The sequence below is a fragment of the Setaria italica genome, chromosome III, assembly GCF_000263155.2.
Source record: "Setaria italica strain Yugu1 chromosome III, Setaria_italica_v2.0, whole genome shotgun sequence".
NCBI lineage: Eukaryota > Viridiplantae > Streptophyta > Magnoliopsida > Poales > Poaceae > Setaria > Setaria italica.
The window spans coordinates 50,057,114-50,083,315 of record NC_028452.1 but is presented as its reverse complement, the minus strand read 5'-3'; the positions used below and the strand labels follow the sequence as shown (position 1 = coordinate 50,083,315).

At 46.2% G+C, this 26,202-nt stretch overlaps 1 protein-coding gene, 1 non-coding gene and 1 pseudogene across 4 annotated transcripts; all 3 read right to left on the bottom strand.

Annotated features, from left to right (window-relative positions):
* Positions 1–8,710: 8,710 nt before the first annotated feature.
* LOC111256785 lies at positions 8,711–13,202 on the bottom strand (annotated as a pseudogene).
* Positions 13,203–16,008: 2,806 nt separating this feature from the next.
* On the bottom strand, positions 16,009–21,248 carry LOC101766613 (putative disease resistance RPP13-like protein 3). 3 transcript variants are annotated; one of them, XM_012844951.2, is made up of 4 exons: positions 21,011–21,248; positions 19,748–20,638; positions 17,099–19,155; positions 16,009–16,552 (listed from the first exon to the last, which is right to left on the bottom strand). In XM_012844951.2, the coding sequence occupies exons 2-3, from the start codon at positions 20,572–20,574 to the stop codon at positions 17,109–17,111; spliced, it is 2,874 nt and encodes a 957-aa protein (XP_012700405.1). In that variant the 5' UTR covers positions 20,575–20,638; positions 21,011–21,248; the 3' UTR covers positions 16,009–16,552; positions 17,099–17,108. The 3 variants fall into 3 exon arrangements, with proteins under 3 accessions (XP_012700405.1, XP_004963275.1, XP_004963277.1); XM_004963218.2 differs by having other exon boundaries at positions 20,801–21,247; XM_004963220.2 differs by lacking the exon at positions 16,009–16,552 and having other exon boundaries at positions 17,302–17,445; positions 17,516–19,155; positions 20,801–21,248.
* An 872-nt stretch (positions 21,249–22,120) lies between these two features.
* On the bottom strand, positions 22,121–22,194 carry TRNAE-UUC. The gene has a single exon. It is a non-coding gene; the product is annotated as a tRNA-Glu (tRNA).
* Positions 22,195–26,202: the final 4,008 nt, after the last annotated feature.

Below are 26,202 nucleotides of genomic sequence, written 5' to 3'. Positions count from 1 at the left end.
GGGAAAGCATGGGTGGCATTTTGATTTATACTAACTAATATCAGTAGATACTTGATAGCTTGATAGCAGTAGTTTCAATAAACATGGTAGCTTCTATTAGCTTCGTTGTTATTTAAATTGTTGGTCAGACAGCACAGCAATGGAACCCGAAAGAAAGCCGAATTCGAAGATGAAAGGGCCGTTCTAAACGAAGAGCTGAACAAAGTGCTGGAGACTCTTAGGTGCATTGCGTGCGATTCATTATTTACCTGATTTATTTGACTCTCATGATTCCAGACAATTGATTCTTCTTCTCCTTTTTCTGTTTCCCTCTGAAAGCCAGCAGCATAGCAAGGAATTTTTAAAGCTTCGAAGCGAGGGCAAGAGGGTTTTTAAGATTTATGTAGTATCGTTGTTTGGGATATGTACTTACTTGAAATGGTGCAACGGAGACTTTACACAACCTGCTGTACAGGGCACTTCCCATCAATAACCTATATTGCCCTTAGCACTTTGTGTAACATACCCTGTGATGTTGCGTGACATCTTGTATCAGTCAGCTGTACTTTTGTGCCCTGGATAATGTTGGATCAGTGTAATATCTATGCATGTACCGGATAACGATGCCTTGTTATGGGCTATTTGTGTGGTTGCAATTATATATTGTCGCCGTCATTTGCAAAGCTTAGTGTGTGATAATCCTGCATTTGCATGGCAGGAACAGATTTGGATGGCTTCTTGTTTTTCGAGAATACGCAGGAGAGCTGCGTATCTTTGTATTAAGAAGAAACGTAACGTTTAGAAGATTGTTACATCGCGAGCCAACCGGGCGCACATACACGGAACTGCAACCCCACAATGATTTACACTGAGTAAAACAACTAAACAACTTAAATCAGGAGACTAGCAGAACTACTAATGCTATGTGACTCCTCCTAATGTAGGCCATCCTAAGAGACGGAGGTGTTTAGCACCTGCTTCGCACCATAGATTGGCCCGCTCTACAATTTCAGAGACGAGCTGGTTTGCCTACTTCGGATGTGCTCCTCTGAACACGTCCTGGCATTCCGTTCCTTCCAAATGCTCCAGGAGACAAGCATAAACACCGAGTCCAAGCCTCGTTGCTTCAGCGCGGTCATGTTAGTTCGCTTGAGCAGCCACCAATCAATGAGAGTAACTTCCTGCGCCTGGACCTGGACGTTGTTCTGAATGTGAAACAAGGAGCTGATGTGCTGCCAAACCTGCATGGAGTATGTGCATCTGGCGAACAGATGATCTGCTGTTTCCCTTTCCTGGTTGCACAGCACACATGATGCCTGATCTTCAAGCCCTCGACGTTGCCTCCTGTCGGCCGTCCACAGCCTGTCCTTCACTGCTAACCAACTGAAGAACTTCACTTTCAGGGGTACCCAAACTCGCCATATCAGTTTGGCCCCCACGAATCTGATTGCTCCCTGAAAAAAGGCTCTATAAGTTGATCTTGCAGTGTAAGCTGATTTGGAAATCGTGGGCACCAATGAAAGTGAAAATTTTTATCTGGTTGGCAATTAAGGAGCGGTTGTGGACGGCTGATAGAAGGCATCGACATGTGTTACAGGGAAACGCGGAGTGTACATTCTGTGAACAGGAGCTAGAAACAACAGTGCACTTGCTAGCTGCTTGCCCTTACATAAAGGAGGCTTGGCACATCGTCTCGACAATGTTGCGCATACAGAACACCACCTCACTGTCTGAAACCTCTTTAACAGACTACTAGGGGCATAAGCGGCAAGCCATGAGCAGATCACTAAGAAAAGGGATGAACTCCTTGTTTATGTTGATCTCCTGGACAATTTGGAAACAACGGAACGACAAAAACTTTGATAGAGCCCCAGAAAGAAATCCTCTGCAACTCACTGAGCTAATCCGAGAACAAGCTGTTGATTGGTGCGCAGCAGGAGCCAAACACTTAGCAATGTTCCAGTGGCCGCGACAACAGCAGGACGACGCTGAAGCAACAGTACCTTAGTGGTTTCTTATCCTGACCTTTGTGTGTAAACGGATGTAATTAAGTTGCCATGTAAGCTCAAGCTACATTTCAAAACCGTGTGCGTGAGCCCGGTAGGCCCACGTTGTAACAATTCTATTCATTCTTCTTAATGCAAAGGTACGCAATTCTCTTGCGTATTCTCGAAAAAAAGATCTTGCAGTGTATGTTTCAAATAGATTCCACCTCCAGGAAACCATGTCCTCAATCCCAGGAGTCAGTTGGACCTCCTGAATTACATGCCAAAGTTGCACATACTGAGAAATCGCTGGTACTGTTGCTCTCCCGACAATATCCTGTATCCAGTGTTTATTGTTCAAAGCTTGTGATACTGTCCTCCTTTTCCTGATAATTGGCCTGATGATCTTGCACAACTCTGGAGCTAAGTGTTGGATTGTAAGCGTGTCACAGCCCATGGGCCTGCCGTATCCGGCTCCCCATGTGGTCTATATGTATACAACTGTTGCTATTGAGGAATACATCATGCATTATACAATCTATCATGGTATCACGCGAGTCGTTCCTGCGACCCGCTTCCGCTCAACCCTAGCCGCCGCCAGGGCACCCGCTCGCCGGCTCCACCCACCCACGGCCGCCCCGCTGAGCTCCTCGCCGGCCGATCCCCTCGCCTGCCGCTGAGCTACGCTCGCCAGGCCCCTCTCCTACTCTTCCTGCCGCCGATCCCCATCGCCAGGAACCCCAATGGCCGGTGACAACGCCGCCGCCGCTGCCGCCGCCGCTGCCGCCGAGAAGAAACAGCAAGAGGAGGCGGAGGCCCTCGACATGGCCCTCACCGCCAAGGAGGCGGCAAACGCCACCCTCCACGCCCAGGCGATCGCACTCCACAACATCAAGAGCGCGATCACCCTGGTGCTGGACAAGTCGTCCAACAACTACGGTCGGTGGCGGCCTCTCTTCTTGATTGTGCTCGGCAAGTACAATCTGAAGGAGCACGTCCTCACCGACATCGCCTACCCCGATCGCTCGGCATGGGCGACCATGGACAGCTGCGTCCTCACCTGGATCATCTGCACCGTCTCCAACGATCTGCAACAGTCCCTGCTGATCCGTGATCCCACTGCCCGATCTGCCTGGCTGTTCCTCGAAGACGAGTTCCTCGGCCAGCGCGAATCGCGTGCACTGCTGCTGGAGGCTGAGTTCCGTTCCTTCCGGCAAGGCGATCTCTCAGTGACCGATTATTGCCGTCGCCTTGAAACAATGGCGGCATCCCTCAAGGAGTTCGGTGATCCGATCGGCGATAGGCAGCTTGTCCTCACCCCGCTACGCGGCGTCAATGGGAAGTACCGGCACATGGTGTCCAACCTGAAGATGCGCGCGCCCTTCCCCACGTTCGCCGAGGCACGCACCCTGCTGCTCCTCGAAGAGATCGACGTCAACGACGTCCACGACGACGTCACTCCCGCACCGCCGTCGGAGACTCCGGCGCTGCTCGCGGCAAAACCACAGCCGCCACGCACTGGTTCTGGTGGTTCCGGTGTCCAGGGCAGTGGGACGGGCAACTCTAACAACTCCCGCAACCGCCGCCGGGGACGCGGCGGCAACGGCGGGACCAACAACGGCAAGGCGGGCGCCGGCCAGGGCGCCCCCAACGGCGCCGTGCAGGGCGCTGGACAGCCTGCTGTTCGGCCAGGATAGAACCCCTGGTCTGGCACTCTCCAGCTCTGGCCACACGGCTTCGGCGGCCTTCCTGGACAGCAGCTGCAGCGCCCCCCATACATGCCGTTCGAGCAGCCCCAGCCGGCCCTCCACATGGCACCGTACCACGGAGGGTACTACCAGCTCCCACCACCGCCCCCTGGCTTCAGCTATGGCCCGGTGGCAGGCTCCTCGGCTTCCTCTTCGGCCGGCGCGACGCCGCAGTATGCAGCATGGAACCCCATGGCAGGTGGCTCCTTCGACCAAGCGTCCCTCGTCAACAACTTCAACACAATGACCTTGATGCCGCCGTCGACACCCACCGAGTGGTATGCTGACTCTGGTGCCAGTTCTCATATGACCGCCCACTCTGGTATTCTCTCGTCTCCTCGCTCACCCTCCTGGTCCGATCCTTCCTCTATTATTGTCGGTAATGGTGCTCTCCTACCCATCACCTCCACTGGCTCATACTCGTTTTCTACACCACAACGCCCTCTTGTTCTAAATAATGTTTTAGTGTCCCCTGGCATTATTAAGAACTTGATCTCTGTTCGTCGGTTCACCATTGATAACAATTGCTCTATCGAGTTTGACCCATTTGGCCTCTCTGTGAAGGATCTACAAACACGGAGCGTGATTGCCAGGTGCAATAGCACGGGGGATCTATACCCATTCTTCCCGTCCACCAGCAGCAGAACACCAGTCTTCGCAGCCACCTCTACACCCACCCTGTGGCATCGTCGTCTCGGCCACCTTGGTTCAGAAGCATTGTCCAAACTTATTAGCACCCAGGCTATTTCTTGTAATAAACCCAAACATGAACATATATGTCATGCTTGCCAGTTAGGGCGCCATGTTCGCCTCCCTTTCAGTTTATCTAGCTCTCGTGCTACTCATAAATTCGATTTAATACATTGTGACCTTTGGACCTCTCCTATTGCTAGCGTGTCTGGTTACAAATATTATCTCGTAATTATTGATGATTTTTCTCACTATGCTTGGACATTTCCGCTTCGCCTCAAATCCGATACATTTGCCACTATCTCTAATTTCTTTGCCTATGTTCGTACACAGTTTGGCACCATCGTGAAGGCCGTCCAGTGCGACAACGGTCGTGAGTTTGACAACTCTTCGGCCCGCACGTTCTTCCTCTCCCATGGTGTCCTCTTTCGTATGTCGTGCCCCTACACCTCCCAGCAGAATGGTAAAGCCGAGCGCGCCCTTCGCACCATTAACAACATTGTGCGCTCGCTTTTATTTCAGGCTAGTCTTCCACCCGTCTACTGGGCTGACTCCCTCCACACTGCCACATATCTTCTAAGCTGTCACCCCACTAAGACTCTTGATGGCCTGACACCATTCTATGCTCTCTACGGCACACATCCCACTTATTCACATCTTCGTGTTTTTGGGTGTGCTTGTTATCCCAATTTATCATCCACCGCACCACATAAATTGGCCCCTCGTTCATCACTTTGTGTCTTCCTTGGCTACTCATCCGACCACAAGGGATATCGCTGCCTCGACTTACACTCCAACCGAATTATCATCTCTCGGCATGTAGTGTTCGATGAATCCATGTTTCCCTTTTCAGCGATGTCTACCTCTCCTTCGGATCCAGCCACTCTTGACTTCTTGAGCGAGGATGACTTTTCCACTATGCCCATCGGGCCTCGTTCTGTGGTTGCAGGTACCCCCCCCTCGTGCGCCAACCCCCCTGGCTCACCACCACCAGCCAGTGCGCCGCCCGCTGTTGAGCATGGCTCCAGCCCGGGCGGCTCGCTGGCACCCGCTGGAGCAGCCTCGGCAGCAGGTGGAGGAGCCACGGCTGCCACTGGCACGTTGCCACCTGCCCAGGCACCTACGGCAGCATCACCTGGAGGTGGCTCGGCTGTAGCCAGCCTGCCACCGGCTGCACCAGCGCCTTCAACTACGACAGCGACACCCTCTGCTGCCCCTGCTGACACCTCGTCGCAGGTAGCTGCCAGTAGAGGGGGCCGCACGGCTTCTACCCTGCCCCAACTCATCGAGCACGTGGTTAATGATCACGGCATGAGGACTCGGGGCAAGTCTGGTTTCCGCCAGCCAGTTGATCGTCTGAACCTGCACACGACAACGCTCTCGGCCGTTCCCAAGAGCTTTCGTTCCGCGCTCGACGACCCTCACTGGAGAGCCACGATGCAAGCAGAGTTCGACGCCCTCCTGGCAAATGACACATGGACCCTTGTGCCTCGTCCCTCTGGAGTGAACATCGTCACCGGTAAATGGATTTTTCGTCATAAATTTTTGGCTGACGGTTCTCTTGATCGATACAAGGCAAGATGGGTTCTCAGAGGCTTCACTCAACGACCTGGTATTGACTACGAGGAGACTTTCAGTCCAGTTGTCAAACCGGCTACCGTCCGCGTTGTGCTCACACTTGCTCTATCGCGTTCTTGGCCCATTCATCAGCTGGACGTCAAGAATGCATTCCTCCATGGGATTTTGACAGAGACTGTGTATTGCCAGCAGCCAACCGGGTTTGTTGATTCTTCCAAGCCCGATTTTATTTGCCGATTGAACAAGTCATTATATGGATTGAAGCAGGCTCCCCGAGCATGGCATAGTCGCTTTGCCAGTCACATCACCTCCCTTGGGTTTGTTGAGTCCAAAGCGGACACCTCCCTCTTCATATATCGGCGGGGTGCTGACACAGCCTTCTTGCTTCTCTATGTGGATGATATTGTTCTTACTGCTTCGTCACAGAGTTTCCTTCAGCGCATCATCGCAGCTCTGCAACGGGAATTCTCTATGACTGACATGGGTGCTCTCCACCATTTTCTGGGTGTCTCTGTTGATCGCCGCTCAGATGAGTTGTTCCTCTCTCAGAAGCAATACATGCTGGATATTCTGGACCGTGCTGGTATGCGTGGCTGCAAGCCTTGCAGTACACCTGTTGATACTCATGCAAAGCTACCTGCTGATGGTGTTCCTGTGGCTGATTCTTCACATTATCGCAGTATCGCTGGTGCCCTTCAGTATCTCACCTTCACCCATCCTGATATTGCCTATGCTGTTCAGCAAGTTTCTCTATATATGCATGATCCGAGAGAGCCTCATCTCGCTGCCATGAAGCGCATCCTGCGCTATATCCAGGGAACTTTGGAGCTTGGATTTCACCTACATCGCACCTCGCCTACTGATCTCACTGTGTACTCCGACGGCGATTGGGCTGGTTGCCCTGAGTCTCGCCGATCCACTTCTGGCTATGGCGTTTTCTTGGGTGATAATTTGGTCTCATGGTCCTCCAAGCGTCAGGGAACTGTGTCCAGATCTAGTGCAGAGGCTGAGTATCGCGCTGTTGCCAATGGGGTTGCAGAGGCGTGTTGGCTACGACAGCTTCTTCTTGAACTCCATTGCCCTCTTCGACGAGCTACAGTTGTGTATTGTGACAATGTCAGTGCCGTTTATTTATCCACCAACCCCGTTCAGCATCAGCGGACCAAACATGTGGAGATTGACCTACACTTTGTTCGTGACCGCGTGGCCCTTGGAGAAGTTCGAGTTCTACATGTCCCTACTACCTCACAGTATGCCGACATCTTCACCAAAGGGCTCCCGACGTCCGTCTTTGTTGAGTTTAGGTCCAGTCTTAATGTTCGCGGTGCTCCCAGTTCTGACTGCGGGGGAGTGTTGGATTGTAAGCGTGTCATAGCCCATGGGCCTGCCGTATCCGGCTCCCCATGTGGTCTATATGTATACAACTGTTGCTATTGAGGAATACATCGTGCATTATACAATCTATCACTAAGATACAAGGAGAGAATTCTCCATACCATTTGTCAATCCAGAAGAGTGCCAAGTTTCCATCTCCCAACTGCACTTCTACTGATGCCTGAAACATTTGCTGGAGTGTTGTGTCTCGGCTAAAGTCCAGCTGCATATCCCTCCATGGCCTGTTTGGGTCAACTTTCTGCAGCCACAACCATCTGAGCCTAAGTGCACATGAGGCTATGCGCAGGTCAGGAATTCCCAAACCCCCCAAATCAGTTGGCCTACAAGCAGTTTTCCAAGGCAGGAGGCACTGGCCCCCTTGTGCCTGCTGCTTTCCTACCCACAAGAACCCTCTTCTTCTCTTATCTATTTCTCTGAACACCCAGTCCGGAATTCTCAATGCGATCAACGAATGGGTGCAAATAGGACTCATTGTGACTTTAACCATCATAAGTCTGCCAGCCTTGTTCATCAAGGGGGCCCTCCAGGTTGGGATGCTAGCTGAGATCTTATCCACCATTGATTGCAGTTGTGCTTTGTTGAGACGCCCCAGTGATAAAGGGAGCCCGAGGTATTGGATTGGAAATTCTGCTATGCGAGCCAGCAAAATGTGCTTGACCTGGTTGATTTGGTCTTCGGTACAGGCAATAGGAGCAACCAGACTTTTCTGAAAGTTGGATGGCTTCTTGTACTCATGTAGTACAAGTATATGCTCAACTAGTTTTTGTTATGTACTTTTCTGGTTCTGGTTGTGTTTGTCTTACTTATCAGCGCTGTGCTATGTTGCATATATAGATTGATTTAGGTAAGCTATTAGCTGATGTGGAAGATTTACTGATACTGGAGAAGAAAATCGATACCTGGATATAATGCATCTTGACCACATGCACGTATAAATGATCTATTACTGCTAGTCACAATGCTGATTACAAGATTTGCTTGAGGTCTGTTTAATATTGTCATAAGGTTGATCTTCAACAATTTAGACTGGTTCATTAGGCTTCACTCTTGAAGAGTTCAGGTCGTACGATGATTCTCGTTTTTGACATTTGCAACAACTTTGTTGCGGCTATGTTTCTGAACTGAACCATGTCCTTTTAGACATTTGCAACAACCTTGTGGCAGCTATGTTTCTGAACTGAACCATTTGCTTCGCAACTGAACTGAACACTTGCAACAACAGTCCGAATCGTCATCTTCAGATGTTCAGAGTTCAGACAGCCACCACAAGAGCAGGGAGCAGTCCACAAGCACCACAATGCAACCACAAACAAGGGATCGCACTTGGCACTCTCCCTACCTGCAGCAGTAAAAATATCGATAGCATGAACAAATGAATTGAACATATGCATGGCATGGGGTCACATCAAGTGCTGCTGGTACCTGCGCCAAATACCCTGCTCTCTTACAGCCTTTACTCTTCCACAGAGTCAGAGACGAGCATTTCCTTGTCACCACACTCGATGTTGGTTGTAGGACAACCTCTGTGCATGGAGTATGCAGCTCTTCTATCGGATCTTCTGTCACCACAGGCCAAAATGCGTACAGAGATTTTCTTGAGGCCTGAAAGGTGCTCAATGCCAACAGGTGCACCACCATGCCTGTTCCATTCCAGGGCATTGAAATCCAGCTCAAGCCTTTCAAGCTTGGCCATTGCCCCTGCCTCGAAGGACAACTGTGGTATCCTGCCACTGACAAGAGTAAAATACTTGAAAACCATGAGCAGCAATATGAGTGGAATATCTGGAGATGGCAGAAAGAAACAGGTACTGAACCCAACACATCCAAGCAGATTGATGTTTGAGGTTGCAAAGTTTCTAAAGGCAAGTGTGTAAAACTCCTCTGAATTTAGCCACCACCTCATCACTAGATACCAAGTCATCATTATTGAAGTACCATCCGACTTGAAGCTCTGTCAAATTGGTTAGTTCTGCAAGACCTTTGATATCATCTTCTGGGTTCTGGGCCAAATGCAATAAGTTTCTCAAATGAACAATATCTGATGGAAGCGCACAAAATGGTTGGCCTTGGCGTGGTAGTACTTGAGTTTCTATTTGAAACGTTTCCAGTTGCTCCAGACCCCCAATTTTACTAGGTAACACTATAGAATATCTATTCGCTAGAATCTTTATGTATCTCAACTGAAACAGATGACATATTCCAGTGAACTCAATTAACGCCGCTGATGACCAAGAGCCTTCTGAAATTTCAATTGTTAAAACTTGGAGATGCTAGAGCAGCCATGCCTTGTATGTCATCTTCATCTATTACAGTGATAAAATTCTCTTTCCTTGACTTATGTAGGATGAGGTCAAGCATCATATCATGTACCCTGCAAGACCTCACCTCACCATTTTGGTCTAGATCCGTGGGTTGAATCATACTCCTGTTGATGACCTCATTGAAATAGCACTTTGCAACATGCTCTGGATCTGCCCCATGATCTTTACATATAAAGCCTTCAGCCACCCATTGTCTAGCCAAATCATTCTTGTGGATTGTATAGTCAACTGGATAAACGCATAGATACAGCATGCAAGTCTTCAAATAATGAGGAAGGTTTATGTAGCTGAGGTTCAGTATTTGTCTCATGCCTTCCAAGCTCGGGCTCACTTCAAAGTTAGAGCCAAAAGAGTTCCATACATATTTCCATTGCTCCTTCAGTTTGTTCGGCTAACTGGCAACAAGGCTAGACATTGTGATGATTGCAAGTGGTAAACCACCACATTTTTTCAATATTTCAGCTGAAACTTACTTTCAAATTTGGAGGACAAGCATCCTCTGAACCAAATACTTTTTTAAAAAATAAGCTTCTTGAGTCCAGGTTACTAAGTGGCTTCATCTTATACGCATATTTGTCATGATTTGCACAGCACACTCGGGCCACACTCTCAATTCGTGTAGTTGTTATTACTCTGCAACCCTTTCTATTCTCTGGAAGAGCACATCTAATAATATCCGTACATTCGACATCCATTATTATTACAGTAAAATTAGCCCACAAGGCAAGATGCAAGAAGCACGTGGTTCTAACCCAACAAACTCACAAGTACTGCTGCTGATTCATAACCAACAGCTTGTACAGATTAAGTCTGAAATTCAAGGCGCCAAAACATAATTGAGATTGTGTCTGTAAACTGCTTTCTTCTTAATCGAAAGGTGCTTAGGCACTCTAGAAAAAAAAATTAATTTGACAAGCTAACAAATATTGATGGAGTGCATAGTGGAAAAGAATGTCCAAGACACCGGCCGTATAGTTAACAAAACCTATCAACGTGTATTTTTTTTTCAAGAATACATAGGAGAGCTGCGTACCTTTGTATTAAGAAGAATGAATAGAATTGTTACAAAGCGGGTCTATCCGGCTCACGCACACGGTTTTGAAATGTAGCTTGAGCTTACATGGCAACTTAATTACATCCGTTTACACACAAAGGTCAGGATAAGAAACCACTAAGGTACCGTTGCTTCAGCGTCGTCCTGCTGTTGTCGCGGCCATTGGAACATTGCTAAGTGTTTGGCTCCTGCTGCGCACCAATCAGCAGCTTGTTCTCGAATTAGCTCTTTTTGGAGCTCTATCAAAGTTTCTGTCGTTCCGCTGTTTCCAAATTGTCCAGGAGATCAACATAAACAATGAGTCCATCCCTTTTCTTAGTGATCTGCTCATGGCTCGCCGCTTATGCACCCAGTAGTCCGTTAAAGAGGTTTCAAACAGTGAGGTGGTGTTCTGTATGCGCAGCACTATCGAGACGATGTGCCAAACCTCCTTTGTGTAAGGGCAAGCAGTTAGCAAGTGCACTGCTATTTCTAGCTCCTGTTCACATAATGTACACTTCACGTTTCCCTATAGCCCATGCCAATGCCTTCTATCAGCCGTCCACAACCGCTCCTTAATTGCCAACTTGATGAAAAATTTCACTTTCAATGGTGCCCACGATTTCCAAATCATCTTAGCGGTAGCGAACTTCGTGGCTCCAAAAAAGAAGGCGCGGTAGGCTGAACGAGCAGAATAGACTCATCTCCACGAGACTCGGTCTTCAACTCCCTGGATTAGATGAACATTGGCTAGCTTGTGCTAGAGAAGAACATATTGTGTAAGAGCAGGCACTGTAGCGCATCCGACAAAGTCCAGAATCCATTGCTTCTGATGCAGCGCCTGTGTGACCGTCCTTGTTCTTCTCACTTGCGACACGATCAAGTTACAGAGATCTGGTGCCAGAATAGAGGGTGAAGATTGTCCCAACCAAGCATCCTGCCAAAAGAGCGCTAGATTGCCATCCCCAAGTTGTATCTAAATGGAAGCCTGGAACATGTGCTGAAGAACAGTGTCTCGGGAAAACTCCAATTGTAGGTTCTTCCAAGGCCGATTCGCGTCAGTCTTCTTCAACCATAGCCATCATAGACGAGGGCGAAGGATGCCAGCATAAGGTCCAATAGACCCAAGCTGCCATAGTCAGTAGGCCTACAAACTGTCGGCCAGGCAACCGTATAGTGAGCACCTAAGGCTTTTTTCTTTGCCAGTCCACAGGAAACCGTGGCGCTTTTTGTCAATCTCCTTTAGGACCCAGTCTGGCATTTTCAATGAAATAAGTGTGTGAATAGGTATTAAAGTCATGACCACCCTAACTGTTGTCAATCGGCCGGCTTTGTTCATCAATAGCGCCTTCCATGTGGGCATACTAGCCGTTACTCGGTCGATCAAGATCAACAGTTGGAAGTGTGCCTTCCTTAATCTGCCAACTGTCAATGGTAGCCCCAAATATTGAATGGGAAATTCAGAAATCCTGGTTGGCAAAATTTCAGTGATTACTTCAATCTGCTGTTGAGAGCATGCTATGGGCGCCACCAAGCTTTTCTGAAAATTGGTGTGCAGGCCAGACGCATTTCCAAAGAAGAGTAAAATTTCCCTAACCGTGACCATGTCCTGAATTGTCGGTGAAGCAAAAAGGATCATGTCATCTGCATATAAAGAACATTGGTGCTGTATGCCATGATCGGCCGGTGCAGCCAAAACACCTTGCTGGACTGCTTTTTTGAACAGACGGTGCATCATCTCCATCAGAAGGATGAAGATCATGGGGGACAGGGGGTCCCCCTGCCGTAGTCCCCTCATATTGCGAATAACACCTCCTAGCATTCCGTTGACTAATACCCTTGTTGTGGCTGTTGATACCAGTATAGATACCCAATCTTGAAATTTTCCCCCAAAACCCAGGGCTTGCAGGACCTGCAGCATGAACGGCCAACAAACTGTGTCAAATGCCTTTGAGATATCCAACTTGAGCAGCATAGAGGCTTTCTTCTTCTTGTGTAATGATCTAGCAGCTTGCTCTACAAACTTGAAACTGTCATGGATGGATCTCTTCTTAATGAAGGCGCTTTGATTTACATCCATTAAGTGTTCAAGTTTAGGCGCTAGCCTGTTGGCCAAAAGCTTAGCAATAAGCTTAGCAAAACTATGTATCAAGCTAATAGGCCTGTAGTCTGATGGTGACTTTGGCTGCTGTCCCTTGGGTAACAAAGCGATGAGTGCCCCATTAAGTTTGTGCAGTCGACCACAAGCTACTCTGTAGAAGGCATCGAAAGCAGCCAGGATGTCTTCTTTGATCACTGACCAAGCCGATTTGTAGAATTCTGCAGTAAAGCCATCGGGGCCTGGAGACTTTTCATTGGGCAGCATTTTGATGGTGGCCCAGATTTCTTGCTCAGAGAATGGGGCATCTAAGTGTGTCAGATCAAGCTGCTGGACGCCAAGGGATTGCAGGTCAATCACCTCGCTACGCTGCATGGCCGTTCCCATGATGCGTTTGAAATAAGAGCATCTCCTCTTTTTCTTCATGGGTGAAAGCAACAGATCCCTCATATTCCAACTTTGCTATGAACCTTTTCCTCGTTCTGTGGCTGCATTGCATATGGAACAGCCTAGAACTGGCATCCCCATCTCGAAGGTATATTATTCTCGATGGTAATCTGGCAATAGTCCTCTCTAATGACAGGAGGCCCAGCATCTTGTGCTTGAGATCTTTTCTCAAATTACTTTCTTGAGAGGTTAGTACTCTGTGTTCCTGTGCAGCATCCAGCCACGAAATTATAGCCCTGGCAATGAGGATTTGGTTCCTAACATTCCCCACCGATTTCTGACTCCAACTGTCCAGCTCTCTCGCAGTGTTTTTGAATTTAATATCTAACCTTGTGAAAGGGTCAGTAACGGTTGACGGGCAGACCCACCCTTTAGCCACGGCCTCCAGGTACCCAGGTAATTTTAGCCACCAAGACTCAAAATGGAACCTGCGCTTGTTGGTGAACAATGAGTGTGTTGCAAGGTGCAAGGGACAGTGATCAGACATGTCCGAAGAGAGAGCTTGAAGGAAAGAGGAGGGGAAGTTAGCTTCCCACTCAACTGAAACGATCACTCGGTCAAGCCTCGCCATGGTGGGTTGAGAGCGTTCATTGCTCCATGTGTATCTCCGACCGTGTAGGTAAACATCTTTTAGTTGTAGGTCATCAAGGAGGCGTCTGAATCTTGCCAATGTTCTACGGTTTGTTGTTTCTGTGTTTCTGTCTTCGGCCTCAAGTACCAGGTTGAAGTCCCCTGCAATAACCCACATTGGCGTGACCATAGTATGCACCATTCTAAGTTCATCGAGGAAATCGATCTTGTGAGCTTCAGCTTGTGGGCCATAAACATTGGTGAGACTCCACCAAACCGTTGTAAATGACTCCAAAGAACAAGGCCACCTCACACTCCCAATTCCTCTGACATACAGTTCTGATTTCCCTATATTACAGTATGCTGTTGATACCCTAATAATTATGGAGGGATGTCCTAATCAATTGTTACATTTGAAGCAGCTCCTTCATAATTTTGCATTGTCCACTGGTCTAAGGGTCAATTTCTGTAAATCAATGATGGTACCCATTAATATCACAGAGGAAAAATTACAATTCCTATCACAGACTTTTGGATGTGCTATTGGTAAGCTTCCCTTTACCTATTTAGGGCTTCCTCTTGGTCTTACCAAGCCAAAGATTGAGGAGTTTCTGCCTATGGTCACTAGATGTGAGCGGCGATTGGTATCCACATCAAAATTTCTATCAGATGCAGGGCAACTCCAGTTGACAAATTCAATTTTCACAGCCACACCAATGTTTCATATGTGCACTTTTCAGCTTCATAAGACAGTATATAAATAAGTGGACAAATATAGAAAATGTTGCCTCCGGAGAAACTCAGATATAAATAATAGGCAACCTCCAAAGGCTGCCTGGGATCTTGTTTGTTTGCCAAAGAAAGAGGGTGGCCTTGGGGTGTTAAATCTAAGGACTCAAAATGAAGCTCTTCTTCTTAAGTACCTCCATAAGTTCCTGAACAAGGCAGACATCCCATGGGTACATCTAATTTGGGAGAAATATTATGCTTCTGGCATGTTACCAGGACAAGTTCGAAAAGGATCTTTTTGGTGGAAAGATGTTGTGAAACTCTTGGACAAAATTCAAAGGTCTAGCATCTGTAACTGTGCATAATGGTCGGACATGTCTTCTCTGGCATGATTTGTGGAATAATAAGATCCCTGCACAAGAGTATCCTCAATAATACTCTTTCACTAGAAAGGCTGACATATCTATTAGGAAAGCTTATGACCTGCCTAACTTGCACCAGCTTTTCAATTTGCCTTTATCAACCCAAGCTATGGATCAGCTGCTTCAATTGGGTATAGATCTGAATGAAATCCAATTTAATGAAGATCATGACTGTTGGACATATATCTGGGGTAATTCTCACTTCTCCTCATCAAAAGCATATCATGTACTGTCTGGACATCGACAGGTGCACCCGGTTTTCAGATGGCTTTGGAAATCTAAATGTCAAAGTAAACACAAATTTTTTTTCTGGCTTTTACTCAATGACCGGCTAAGTACCATGAATGTACTTAGAAGAAAACACATGGCTCTGCCTTCTTATTCTTGTGTCTTGTGTCAGCATGATAATGAGGAAACCTTGTTCCATCTTCTACTGCAATGCCCCTTTACCCAAGAGTGTTGGATCAATATTAGTCTTTTTGCTAATCTGACAGATGAACCATTCACAATCCTCACCAGCTTTAAAAATCAGCTGCAAGTTCCATTTTTTATGAAAATCATTGTTCTCATGAGCTGGTGTATTTGGATGGCGAGAAATGATTGGATTTTCAGAAATATTACTCCTTCAGTGCAGGATGCTATGATGAGGTTTAGGACTGTTTTTACTCAAGTTGTTCTGCGAGTAAAAGAGGTTTGGAAACAATCAATGTTTGAATGGCTAGAGCACTCATTGTAGTCTTTCTGATTTTCTTCCTATCCTTTTTTATTTCTTGATTTGTAATTCTACAACTTTTGTTCTTTTATATTAATATATATCCAGTAGGGGATGATCATCCCCCTCCTGTTTCATCAAAAACATTGGTGAGACACCAGTGGTCGGAAGAGCCAGTCGTACTGATGGTGACAGTGACCGAAAAACACCCAATGTGAAGTGTGGTGCAAGATAGGTCTGGCCCTTTGCATGCCGTCAATATCCCCCCGCTGGCTCCAATTGATGGTGCGAAGGCGTAAGAGGAGAAGGAACTTCCAAGCATTTCAGACACAAGAAATGGAGAAATTACAGCAAGTTTTGTTTCTTGAACACAGACGACCGTGGCTCTAGCCTCACGCGTGACATCACGCAAAACGTCTCGTCGGCAACATGCGTTCAACCCACGCACGTTCCAAACCAGGACATTCTGGTTTGTATCGTGCATGAAAATAGACAGCAACCCAAGGCACTGATGCTTCCGCCGTCAGTCATCAGGCACCGGCTGCTTGGCCAGCAATGTGCAATAGATCATTATCAGTCAGTTCTCTTGCGGTTGGAAAAACATCACGCAGAGTTTCAAAATGAGCCGGCTGCATGGTTGTGGCAATGAATTTATCGAAGTTCCTTGCGTGCTCGATGTCGCCGTCAGCTGGAATTATGCCCAGTTTTCTCATAGCAAGAACCTCACCCTTTTTGGATGGCCTGATTGCAATGTTGAGAGCCTGTTTAGCTAGCCGGCCACTCCTCCTAGTTGCTGTCGATGGGGCAGGCGTTGCTGTGGCACTTGGTCTGGAAGCGAGTGGCACCTGAAATGCTAACGTGTAATCACTGTGGCCATATATGTGACATACATGTACTTCTATCTTTTTATTAAGGAAAAGTGTTTCATAAAAATCACATATGGATCCCTTTCTTTATTTATTTATATCATATAAGGACACAACAGTAAACATATAGTAACGTTCTTATCTATCTATATCTATATCATCATCAGGTAGTATATATACGTGTTTCATCTAGTCAATTTTATATCAGCATGATGTAAGCAAGGGAAGAGCGATGAGGTTCAGTCTGTCAGAGATAAGGCACGAGCGCAAGCCTCGCAAAATACTACTGTTTCGTCCCCAGACTAAATCCTGGCCATAACGACAGCAGTACAAGCAACGCCAGTTAAATAAAATTTTTAATTGAAATTGGTACTGATGAACACATAAAGAGGGCTTCCTATAAACATCTTTTAATTGATGGCACAGCTAGCTGAGACAAAAAGTTACCACTGCTGCTAGCTAGTTCGAGGAAAGGTTGAAAAACATCAGCTGGCATAAAGGTGATGGTACGCTAAGACTTTGTACCTGGCCTTGATCAGGTGCTGCTGCTGTTCCAACCTTCCTCGTCCTTCTCGCAAGGTTCATCATCCATGGTATCACATGCCCAGCATTGAAAATTGTTAATCCTTATGTTGGCTACAGGACGACCTGGGTGCATGTCCGCCGCGTTCCTCAGCGCGGACTCTGCAGCACTCCCGTTGGATTTCTTGGCACCCAAAGCCCCAATGTCTACACAGATTTCCTTGAGGCCTGAAAGGTGCTCGATGCCAGCAGGCGGGGCGCCGTACCTGTCCCATCTATGTGCATTGAGGCACAACACGAGCCTTTCAAGCTTGGGCATTGCCCCTGCCTCGAAGCTCAGGTATGATACCCTGCAGCAGCGAGCTTCAAAATACTTCAAAACTGGGAATAATCCAGTTCCTCCGCGGATGAGAACCTTACCTTTAGGTGCTCCTCTGATGTGCAAGATTAGGTGGATAAGGGAAGGCAGCTGTGCAAGAATCCCAACATCATCCTCCAGAACCTCCTGAACAGTAAGCACCAGGTCATAGATGCTATGGAGTTCGCCAATCCAACCAGGAACCCTTGAAAAGCTGGATCCATGGAATCTCTGGAGATGGCGGAAAGAAGCAGGTATTGGACTGAATGCATCCAAGTAGGCTTCGGAGGGAAAAATATTCACTTTTAGATATTTGAGGTTGCAAAGTTTTTCAAAGCATATGTGGAGAACTTCCCTGCCTCGTTCCACCACCTCATGATCAATAATGGAGCCCGCAAAGCCAATTTCAAGGTCTGTCAGATTGGTCAGTTCTCTCAGACTCTTGATACTGTGCAGTGAGTTCGCCAAATTAAATCGGTGTACAGTATGCAATGATCTCATGTTACCTATCCCATCAGGCAATATTGTCCTCACTGGAACAATCAAATGCAATAACCGGCTCAAATGAACAATATCTGATGGTAATTTCAGAGATTTCCTCCCTTGAAGAAATTTGTAGTCAAGTTGTACTTCAAACGTTTCCAGTTGCTGCAAATCTCCAATTTTACTAGGTAACACCGCATCATAATCTTCCGCTACAATCTTTAAGCACCTCAACTGAAACAAATGGCATATTCTATCGAAGTCAAGTAATGGTGATGGCCCAATTGCTCGTGAAGTTTCAATTATTAAAACCCGTAGGTGCTTGAACTGCAGAAATGGCGGTAACCGTGAAGAGCTACCGAATCTTGCAAGGGTTCGTGTTTGGGATAGCTGGACAGATCCCATGAATCTAGAATCTATAACACTGTCCTGATTGAAAGAGAGTCTACGGATCTTATCTTTATGTCCTGTCATGTCTTGTATATCATCTATTACAGTTACAAAATTTTCTTCCCTTGATTTATGTAGGATAAGATCAAGCACCATATCATGTACCTTGCAGGATATCACCTCGCCATTATAATCTGTATCTGCAGGCTGTATCATACTCCTATTGACGAGATCATTGAAATAGTTCTTTGCAATATCCTCTGGATCTGTCGCGCTAGCTTTATATATAAAACCTTCAGCTACCCATTGTCTCGCCAAATCATTCTTGTTGATTGTGTAGTCCTCCGGATAAATACCTAAATATAGCATGCATGCCTTCAAATGGTACGGAAGATTTGTGTAGCTAAGACTCAATATTTGTCTCATGCCTTCCAAGCTTGGTTCAAAGTTGGAGCCTAGAGAGTTCCGTACATAATCCCAATTTTCCTTTAATTTGTTTGATTGATTGGCTAAAAGGCTTGATATTGTGATGATTGCAAGCGGTAAACCACCACATTTTTTCACAATTTCACCTGACACTTCTTTCAAATATGAAGGGCAAGCATCCTCCAAACCGAATATTCTTTTGAAGAACAACCTTTTTGAGTCTTGGTCACTAAGTGCCTTCATCTTGTAAACACACTCAATGTGATTAGTGCTGCATGCTCTAGCCACAGCCTCAATTCGAGTAGTTGTTATTACTCTACTACCATTCATGCTCTCTGGAAGAGCACATCTAATAACATACCATGCAGAAGCATCCCAGATGTCATCAATTACAATGAGGTACCTGCCATGTAAATACATAGGGAATGTAGCAAGCATTAGGATAGAGTAAATGAACACAGGAATGTATCCTCATTGCACCCAAAAATAATTTATACTGGTAAGGACATGTTTTTGCGCTGGTGGGCCGTATAAGTAACCGCCAGCACAAATGACAATTCTACTTGCAGTTGCTTATGTGGCGCGCCAACACAAATAAAAGCAAGCATTTTAAAGGAAAAATCACAACTTTCATCAAAGTTGGATTAACACAAAATTTATATAAAAAATGTAGAATTGACAAAATCTAAAAACAAAACTTTATAGTTGACGCTTTTTTGTCAAGACTATTTACTAGCCCAAATATTAATTATAATTTCTCACATCTAATTAAAAAAATGTTTTTTTGAATTTTGCAAATTACCACAGATGAAGATACAACAGGGACAAGCCATTTAGCCGTGAGAAACTAAGATCTAGAGAAGAGATCTAGACACATCGTAATGTTGCCTACCAAATACTAGGATTCTAATTTCTAAACAATAATAGCTTCAAAATAGGAAATCAACTAAATATCATAAATGTTCTTAGAGCACAATTATTTTCAGAGTACGTACCTCTTGTCCAATAAGAATTTTTTCACTGAACTAATCAGTTCAGGCTCTTCCCACATTTCAATGTTGGTGTCCTTAGGAGGTACAAAGCCAACTTGAGATAGTATTGTTCTCAGAATCTTCCTGATGTTTGGTTTCTGGGACACAGAAACAAAAGCTTGACACTGGAACTTCTCCTCAAGCTTGCGATAAATCTCATTTGCAAGAGTAGTCTTTCCAAGACCTCCAAACCCCACAATAGAGAGCACCTTTAGCTGATGTGCAGACACACCCTCTGCATCCATCAACTGAATCAGCTGGTCCCTTGGTCCCGTGACGCCAACAAGGCTCGCCGTCTCAGCATGGAGCGCCAGCAAGCGAAGATCGATGGCTGTGTTGTTTGACTTTGGGGCAACATCATCCATCTTGTACCTCGTACGCCGCTCACTCACCTCCTTGACACGGTTCTTAAGGCCTTCAAACTCTTTGGCAATCTCATGCCTAGTGTTCACGGTTGTCATTAACTTCATGCTCCTAACGATGAACCCTTTGAATCCGTGTGGCTTGCTGGAGTCGCATTCCACGCGGAGCATGAACTCGCTGACACTGTCATCGATATCATAGGACAGCTCGCGTACCTCCTTGGCCCAGTGCTTGTCTTGCTCATCAGGCTCCTCTGTATCTGAGATCTTCTTCAGAAAGACATACATGGTCTCGAGTTCAGCCTTTAAGAACATGATCTGTCCCTTTGCTTCCTTGAGCAGCTTGTACTTTGCTGTGAGAAGTTCACCAAGCTTCCCTAGCAGGGAGCCCATTGCACCGTGCGACGCGCTCACCACGGCAGCCTCCATCACCTCTGCTTTTATTTCTTCTGGTTGCTCTCTAAGTTGATGGTCTGTGGTTTTTCTTTTACTCCTAAATCAAACAAAAAAAATTGATTCGGAAGCTTTAAAAAAGATGGAATCGTCGATCTGGAGTAATACTACTTAGTAACTCTTTCTTTTTTAACAAGGTTCTTTAGAGTTTGGGATGCAAACAGGAAAAACAGAGAGAGTGTGATTCGCTGAGCTCACTCACCACCGCAGAGCCCATCGGGTCTCCTAGCTTGTGCTCAATCTGAGTTTGAAGTGAGCAGTTTCCTTAGGAATGCTTTCTGATGAGGTCACTGATCAGTCAAGCAAACGAGCCACCAGGGAAGGAGGGGACCGTGGGAGGCGGCGACGGTGGCATCGGTCCGGCGGAGACAGAAATCTACACGAACTCCAACAAAAGGACGGGGAAACCAACCTGGTTTTTTCGGAGAAGATGGAAAGCTTCGAGCAGTGTGGCAGCCCCTTGACCTTGACGTGATCTCCCGGCCCCACGACGCGCAAGCGAGCGAGACCAGAGCAGGAGGGAAGAGCAGTGCGTGGCCGTGGGGATGGAAGTTGGAAGACTTGGAATCGGGAGGAAGAAGATTGTGAGAGAAAGAGCGCGTGGAAAGATAGGCAAGAAGCAACGGGTTCTCACTCAACAAACCCACAAGTGCTGCTGCTGATCCAGAACCAACCGCAGCAACTGGAAAAGGAATAAAGAAAAGGAAGATGAGTGGAAGTAGCAGAGAATAAAGAAAAGGAAGAGAATGCGGGACGATGACTCAGAAAGCACAATCATTCCTCTCGTCAGTTGTTGATACACCCTTTGCACGATGCCAACCACATCTAAACAAAGTTTGCAGGTACGCGTAGCTGTCTTGTAAAGTTCATTTGCTTGACCTAGAGTGATGTGGGTCTCTCAACTTTCTCTTTATATATCATCTTGCCATTTACTACGTTTTCTTCCTCTCTCTCTTTTCTTTATTTTGTTTTTGGGGAAACTCAGTGTTTGGTGGCGGTGGCGGATGCAGGGTCCAAGGAGAATGGTGGGAGGAGGAAGAACGAAGGTGGTGACTTGGAAGTTGCGAACCAAGGAGGCGAAGAACCTATGAAGATTTTTGCTTGCATGCGTGAGTAGATGCAATAACCCTGTGACCTGGGATTGATGAATGAACCCTAGTGAACTGAATGGAGCTTGGATGAGAGCGAAGCTCAGTTTGGGCATATCAATATAGCAAGGATGGCCTATGCTGGGGACTTTCATACAAGGTCGCTCGAAGCGTTCATTGTTCATAATGCATCCTCGTTGCGGGATGCCGTTGCTCTTAGTAGTGGCTGCTAAAAGTTTAACATTTGACTTGTGATTAATTCCTTCAACCATTTTCGGCGACAATGGATCAGAGATGAAGCTCTCGGGATGCCGTTGCAGGAGCCATGTTTCTCGTCGATGCAGAGATCTCAGTTCCAATAATTCATTATCCGAGATGAAGCTTGGGATAGTCTCGTTCAAGGAATAAGAAAAAAAATAAATGAGAAAAAATAGTTCCATTGCCGGGATTTGAACCCGGGTCGCCTGGGTGAAAGCCAGGTATCCTAACCGGGCTGGACGACAATGGATGTTGTGACGATTTTGCACAACCGGTCGTTTTGGAATGTCTGTCCGTCCGAAGGGTGAGTAGGAACGGCATCTGGAGCTCTGCTTATGGTTTGAAAGCAGAGTAGCAGACCGTTCTCTTTGTAGCTATAGTTTTGTTTTTTTTTTCCAATTAAATTGTCCAAATAAGTCTACACTATCAGTTGCCGTTTTTGACTCCCACTGTTTAGCTGCAGTGCAGTTTGTATAGCATAATGGTATTAGGTCATCTTCTATTAAAGTTGAGTTACTGTTATGTTCCTATGGTTGATGGGATGCACTCACTATTGTCAGTTAGTTCCGGGTTCGCCTACTGCAGCTTTTCCCATATATACATCACTCCACAGTCCATGCTGCAACTCTCTGCATCCACAACTAGCTAGCTAGCCAGTGATACTAGTCACGAGAGACAAACTGAAGAGGGCCACCAAGCAAGAGAAAGCTGCTATCTTGGAAGAAGATCGAGTTGTTGTGACTTGCGAGGGCCCTCGGCTTGTTTTGTTGCTCGTCCAGACAAGATCGAGTGCAAACACATTTTGGGAATGGCTGGCATCTGGGAAAATGCTCTCAGATATCCCAGATGAACTGGTGCCATGTCCCACATTCTGAGTGTAGCAAACTAGCAACTGCAGCTAGGTGACTGCTTAAGCAACAAAAGCATCCTCTGGATTATTCATGTACAAGCGTCGCGTCGCGTGATCTCTTTTTCGGACAACGCCGACGGTTATTTGGGTTTCAAATTAATAAGAGCATGGTGGGAAAATTGCGAGAATTTTAGAGGAAATTATGTCTTAATTTATTGTGCATGCTTGGATATGATTAAACTTGTGGATAAAGCTATGTACCATCCTATTTGAACTAACTTACATGGGGAAATTTCAACAAAATTTACTCCCTTCATAACCACGGTGATCATTGGTCAGTAGAAATGTCCGTACGTGCACCACAGAGCAGCTACACCTTGTTAACTACTGCTAGTAGTAATATCAAACGTATGTCTCGGTGAAATCACACATGCCTATAAATATTCGAGAAATCCCATTCTAAGTAAAGTAGTGTCTTAGCGGCTTAGCCTTTTCTAGCTAGGTTTCCCTTCTCATTTCCCCATCTGCTGATCGAAAACTGATTCAGAAACAATCGGGGAAGAAAAACACACCAGAACCAACAAATGCAGGTCCAAAGTTCTTGCATTGTTGGCGTGCAAATAAGGAATAATGGAAATGGGATGCACCGAGAAAAGAATGGTCGCTGGTTGGTACTCCACTGGATTCACACTGCTCAAGCCAGCTCCATGCGTGTGGTGTGAGAACTGCCAAGCGAAGCGCAGTGGAACTCTGGAACGCGGTGGCAGAGTTGAGAGTGGAGGCTATCGTACATGTTGCGCCGACCGGAGTACGGTGACGCGCCGAGGACGAGGTCATGGCGCAGGTGAGCAAGGATGGAACAAGATTCGCCGTAGCAACACTCGTCGATCCTGATGATGACACGTAAATCATCGATCGTCAACAGAATCAAGGCTTAGAATCTTTTCTTAATTTGTTTTTTTGGTCTGTCTTTCTTCAGGAACTTGTAATCTTGTAAACAACCCCGCACAACACATTATTACTACACCAGCTGTGTTTGTTTGGTTGTTTCTTGGCCAAAATTAAAGTACGTATTCTTAACGCAACCCCTGGCCTCTGTCAGGCGATGAGGGGAGCATTGGAATAATCTGGTTTTCTTATATGTATAATTAGTCAGGAGACAAAGAGGCCACAGGAGAGCTGCTCAGTTGTTGGCTTGTTGCTCGTCGAGCCAAGATCGATTACAAAATACACTTTGAGAATGGTTGCCATCTAGGAAAATGCACTGAGAAATCCACAAGAATTTAGTGCATTGTTGTGAGGGTGACCCGGCCGTTACAACGGGCAACGTACAAATGGAACCGAGGTCATCAGACTAGCGATTGAGAAGCACAGTTCAATGGAACACATACATGGTACAGCAACTGCAGCTAGCTGATGGCTTAAGCAACAAAGGGTTGTGCGCGAGAATTTTAGAGGAAATTATGTCCTAGGGTGTTTGGATACCAGAGGTTAAAATTTAGCCTTGCCATATCGGATGTTCGGATGCTAATTAGGAGGACTAAACATGAACTAATTATAAAACTAATTGCAGAACCCCTAGGCTAATTCGCGAGACGAATATGTTAAGCCTAATTAATCCATCATTAGCAAATGGTTACTGTAACACCACGTTATCAAATCATGAACTAATTAGGCTTAATAGATTCGTCTCACGAATTAGACTCCATCTGTGTAATTAGTTTTGTAATTAGACTATACTTAATACTCTTAATTAGTATCTAAACATTCGATCTGACAGGGCTAAACTTTAGCCCAACTGGAGCCAAACACTCCCTTAATTTAAACAGCCTGCTTGGATTATGCACGTAATAAAAGCTACCATCCTATTTGAACTAACTTACATGGGAAAATTACAACAAAATTTACTCCCTTCGTAACAACGGCTATAATTACTGAGTAGAAATGTCCGTGCACCACAGACCATCTCTACACCTTCTTACTTGTAGTTAATATCTAACGTAACATGTCTAGATAAAATCACACATGCCTATAAATATTCAAGAAATCCTATTGACCGCCACACACACACAACTCATATATGCGCCCATTCTATTATTGTATTAACCTTTTCGAGGTTTCCCTTCCCATTTACCCCGTCTACTCATGAAAACTCATTCAGAAAACAATCAGGGGAGAAAACACACAAGAACCGACAAATGCAACTCCAAAGCTCGATCTTGTTGGCGTGCAAAGGAATATGGAAATGGGATGCACCGAGAAAAGACTGGTCGCACGGTCTTACTCCTATGGATTCACACTGCTGTAGTCAGCATGTGCAGCTTTGGCAAGAGGTTGCAGGAATCCAGTTAGCTGTCGGGACTGAAGATAGGGTCTCTTGGAGGTGGGAAAGTTCAGGAATTTACTCGGCCAAATCTGCTTACAGGGCATATTCTTCATAGGATCAGCCAGATTCCCTGCTGCAGGATCAATTTGGCGATCTTGGGCACCTCTCAAGGTGAAGTTTTTCATGTCGCTAGCCTTGCGAGAGAGGTTGTGGACGGCGGCAAGAAGGCAACGACATGGCCTGCAGCAAACAGCACTGTACGCGCTCTGTGATCAGGATGCTGAAACTTCAGTACATCCTTTTGCTCAATGCAGTTACACTCAACAGGTTTGGCACGCCGTCAGCCAGTGCGTTGGCATTCAGAACAATCCACCAACTCAAGAGGCATCAAAGAAAAGGCCTTGACTCCAGCTTCATGCTCATCTCCTTATGGTCTACACTATCAGTTGCCGTTTTTGACTCCCACTGTTTAGCAGTAGTAACTCTGCTTATGGTCTCTGAAAGCAGTCAGAGAGCGCTGTTCAGTTGTTGGCTTGTTGCTCGTCCAGCCAAGATCGATTACAAAATACACTTTGAGAATGGTCCAGCCACACAGTATATAGCACTCCCATAGTCCATACTGCAACTATATATGTGCATCCACTAGCCAGTGATGTTAGTCACGAGACAAAGATGCCACCTCTAGCATGAGAGAGCTGGCTTGTTTTTATTTGCTCGTCCAAACAAGATCGAGTGCAAATAGATTTTGAGAATGGCTGGCATCTGGGAAAATGCTCTCAGATCCTTCAGACAACAATGCGCCGATGTGGTTGCGAGTGTGTCCCTTGCAACGATGTTGACTTCGACAACAATGCGCCGCCCTCCCGCTGTCGATTCTGGAGCAACTGTCAAGAAGATGCATGCCTATGGAGTTTCAGGTGACGAAGCCATGAACGCATGATCGCTGATGCCTGGTGCCAAGCCTTCCCTTCAATGTAATCACCAACTTTATAACGTTTTACCCCCTTTTGTTTTAAAATTGCTGGAAAACAACCAAAGATGTAAAGCTTTTGGCTTGCTCAAAGCCCTTTGAAATGAAAATC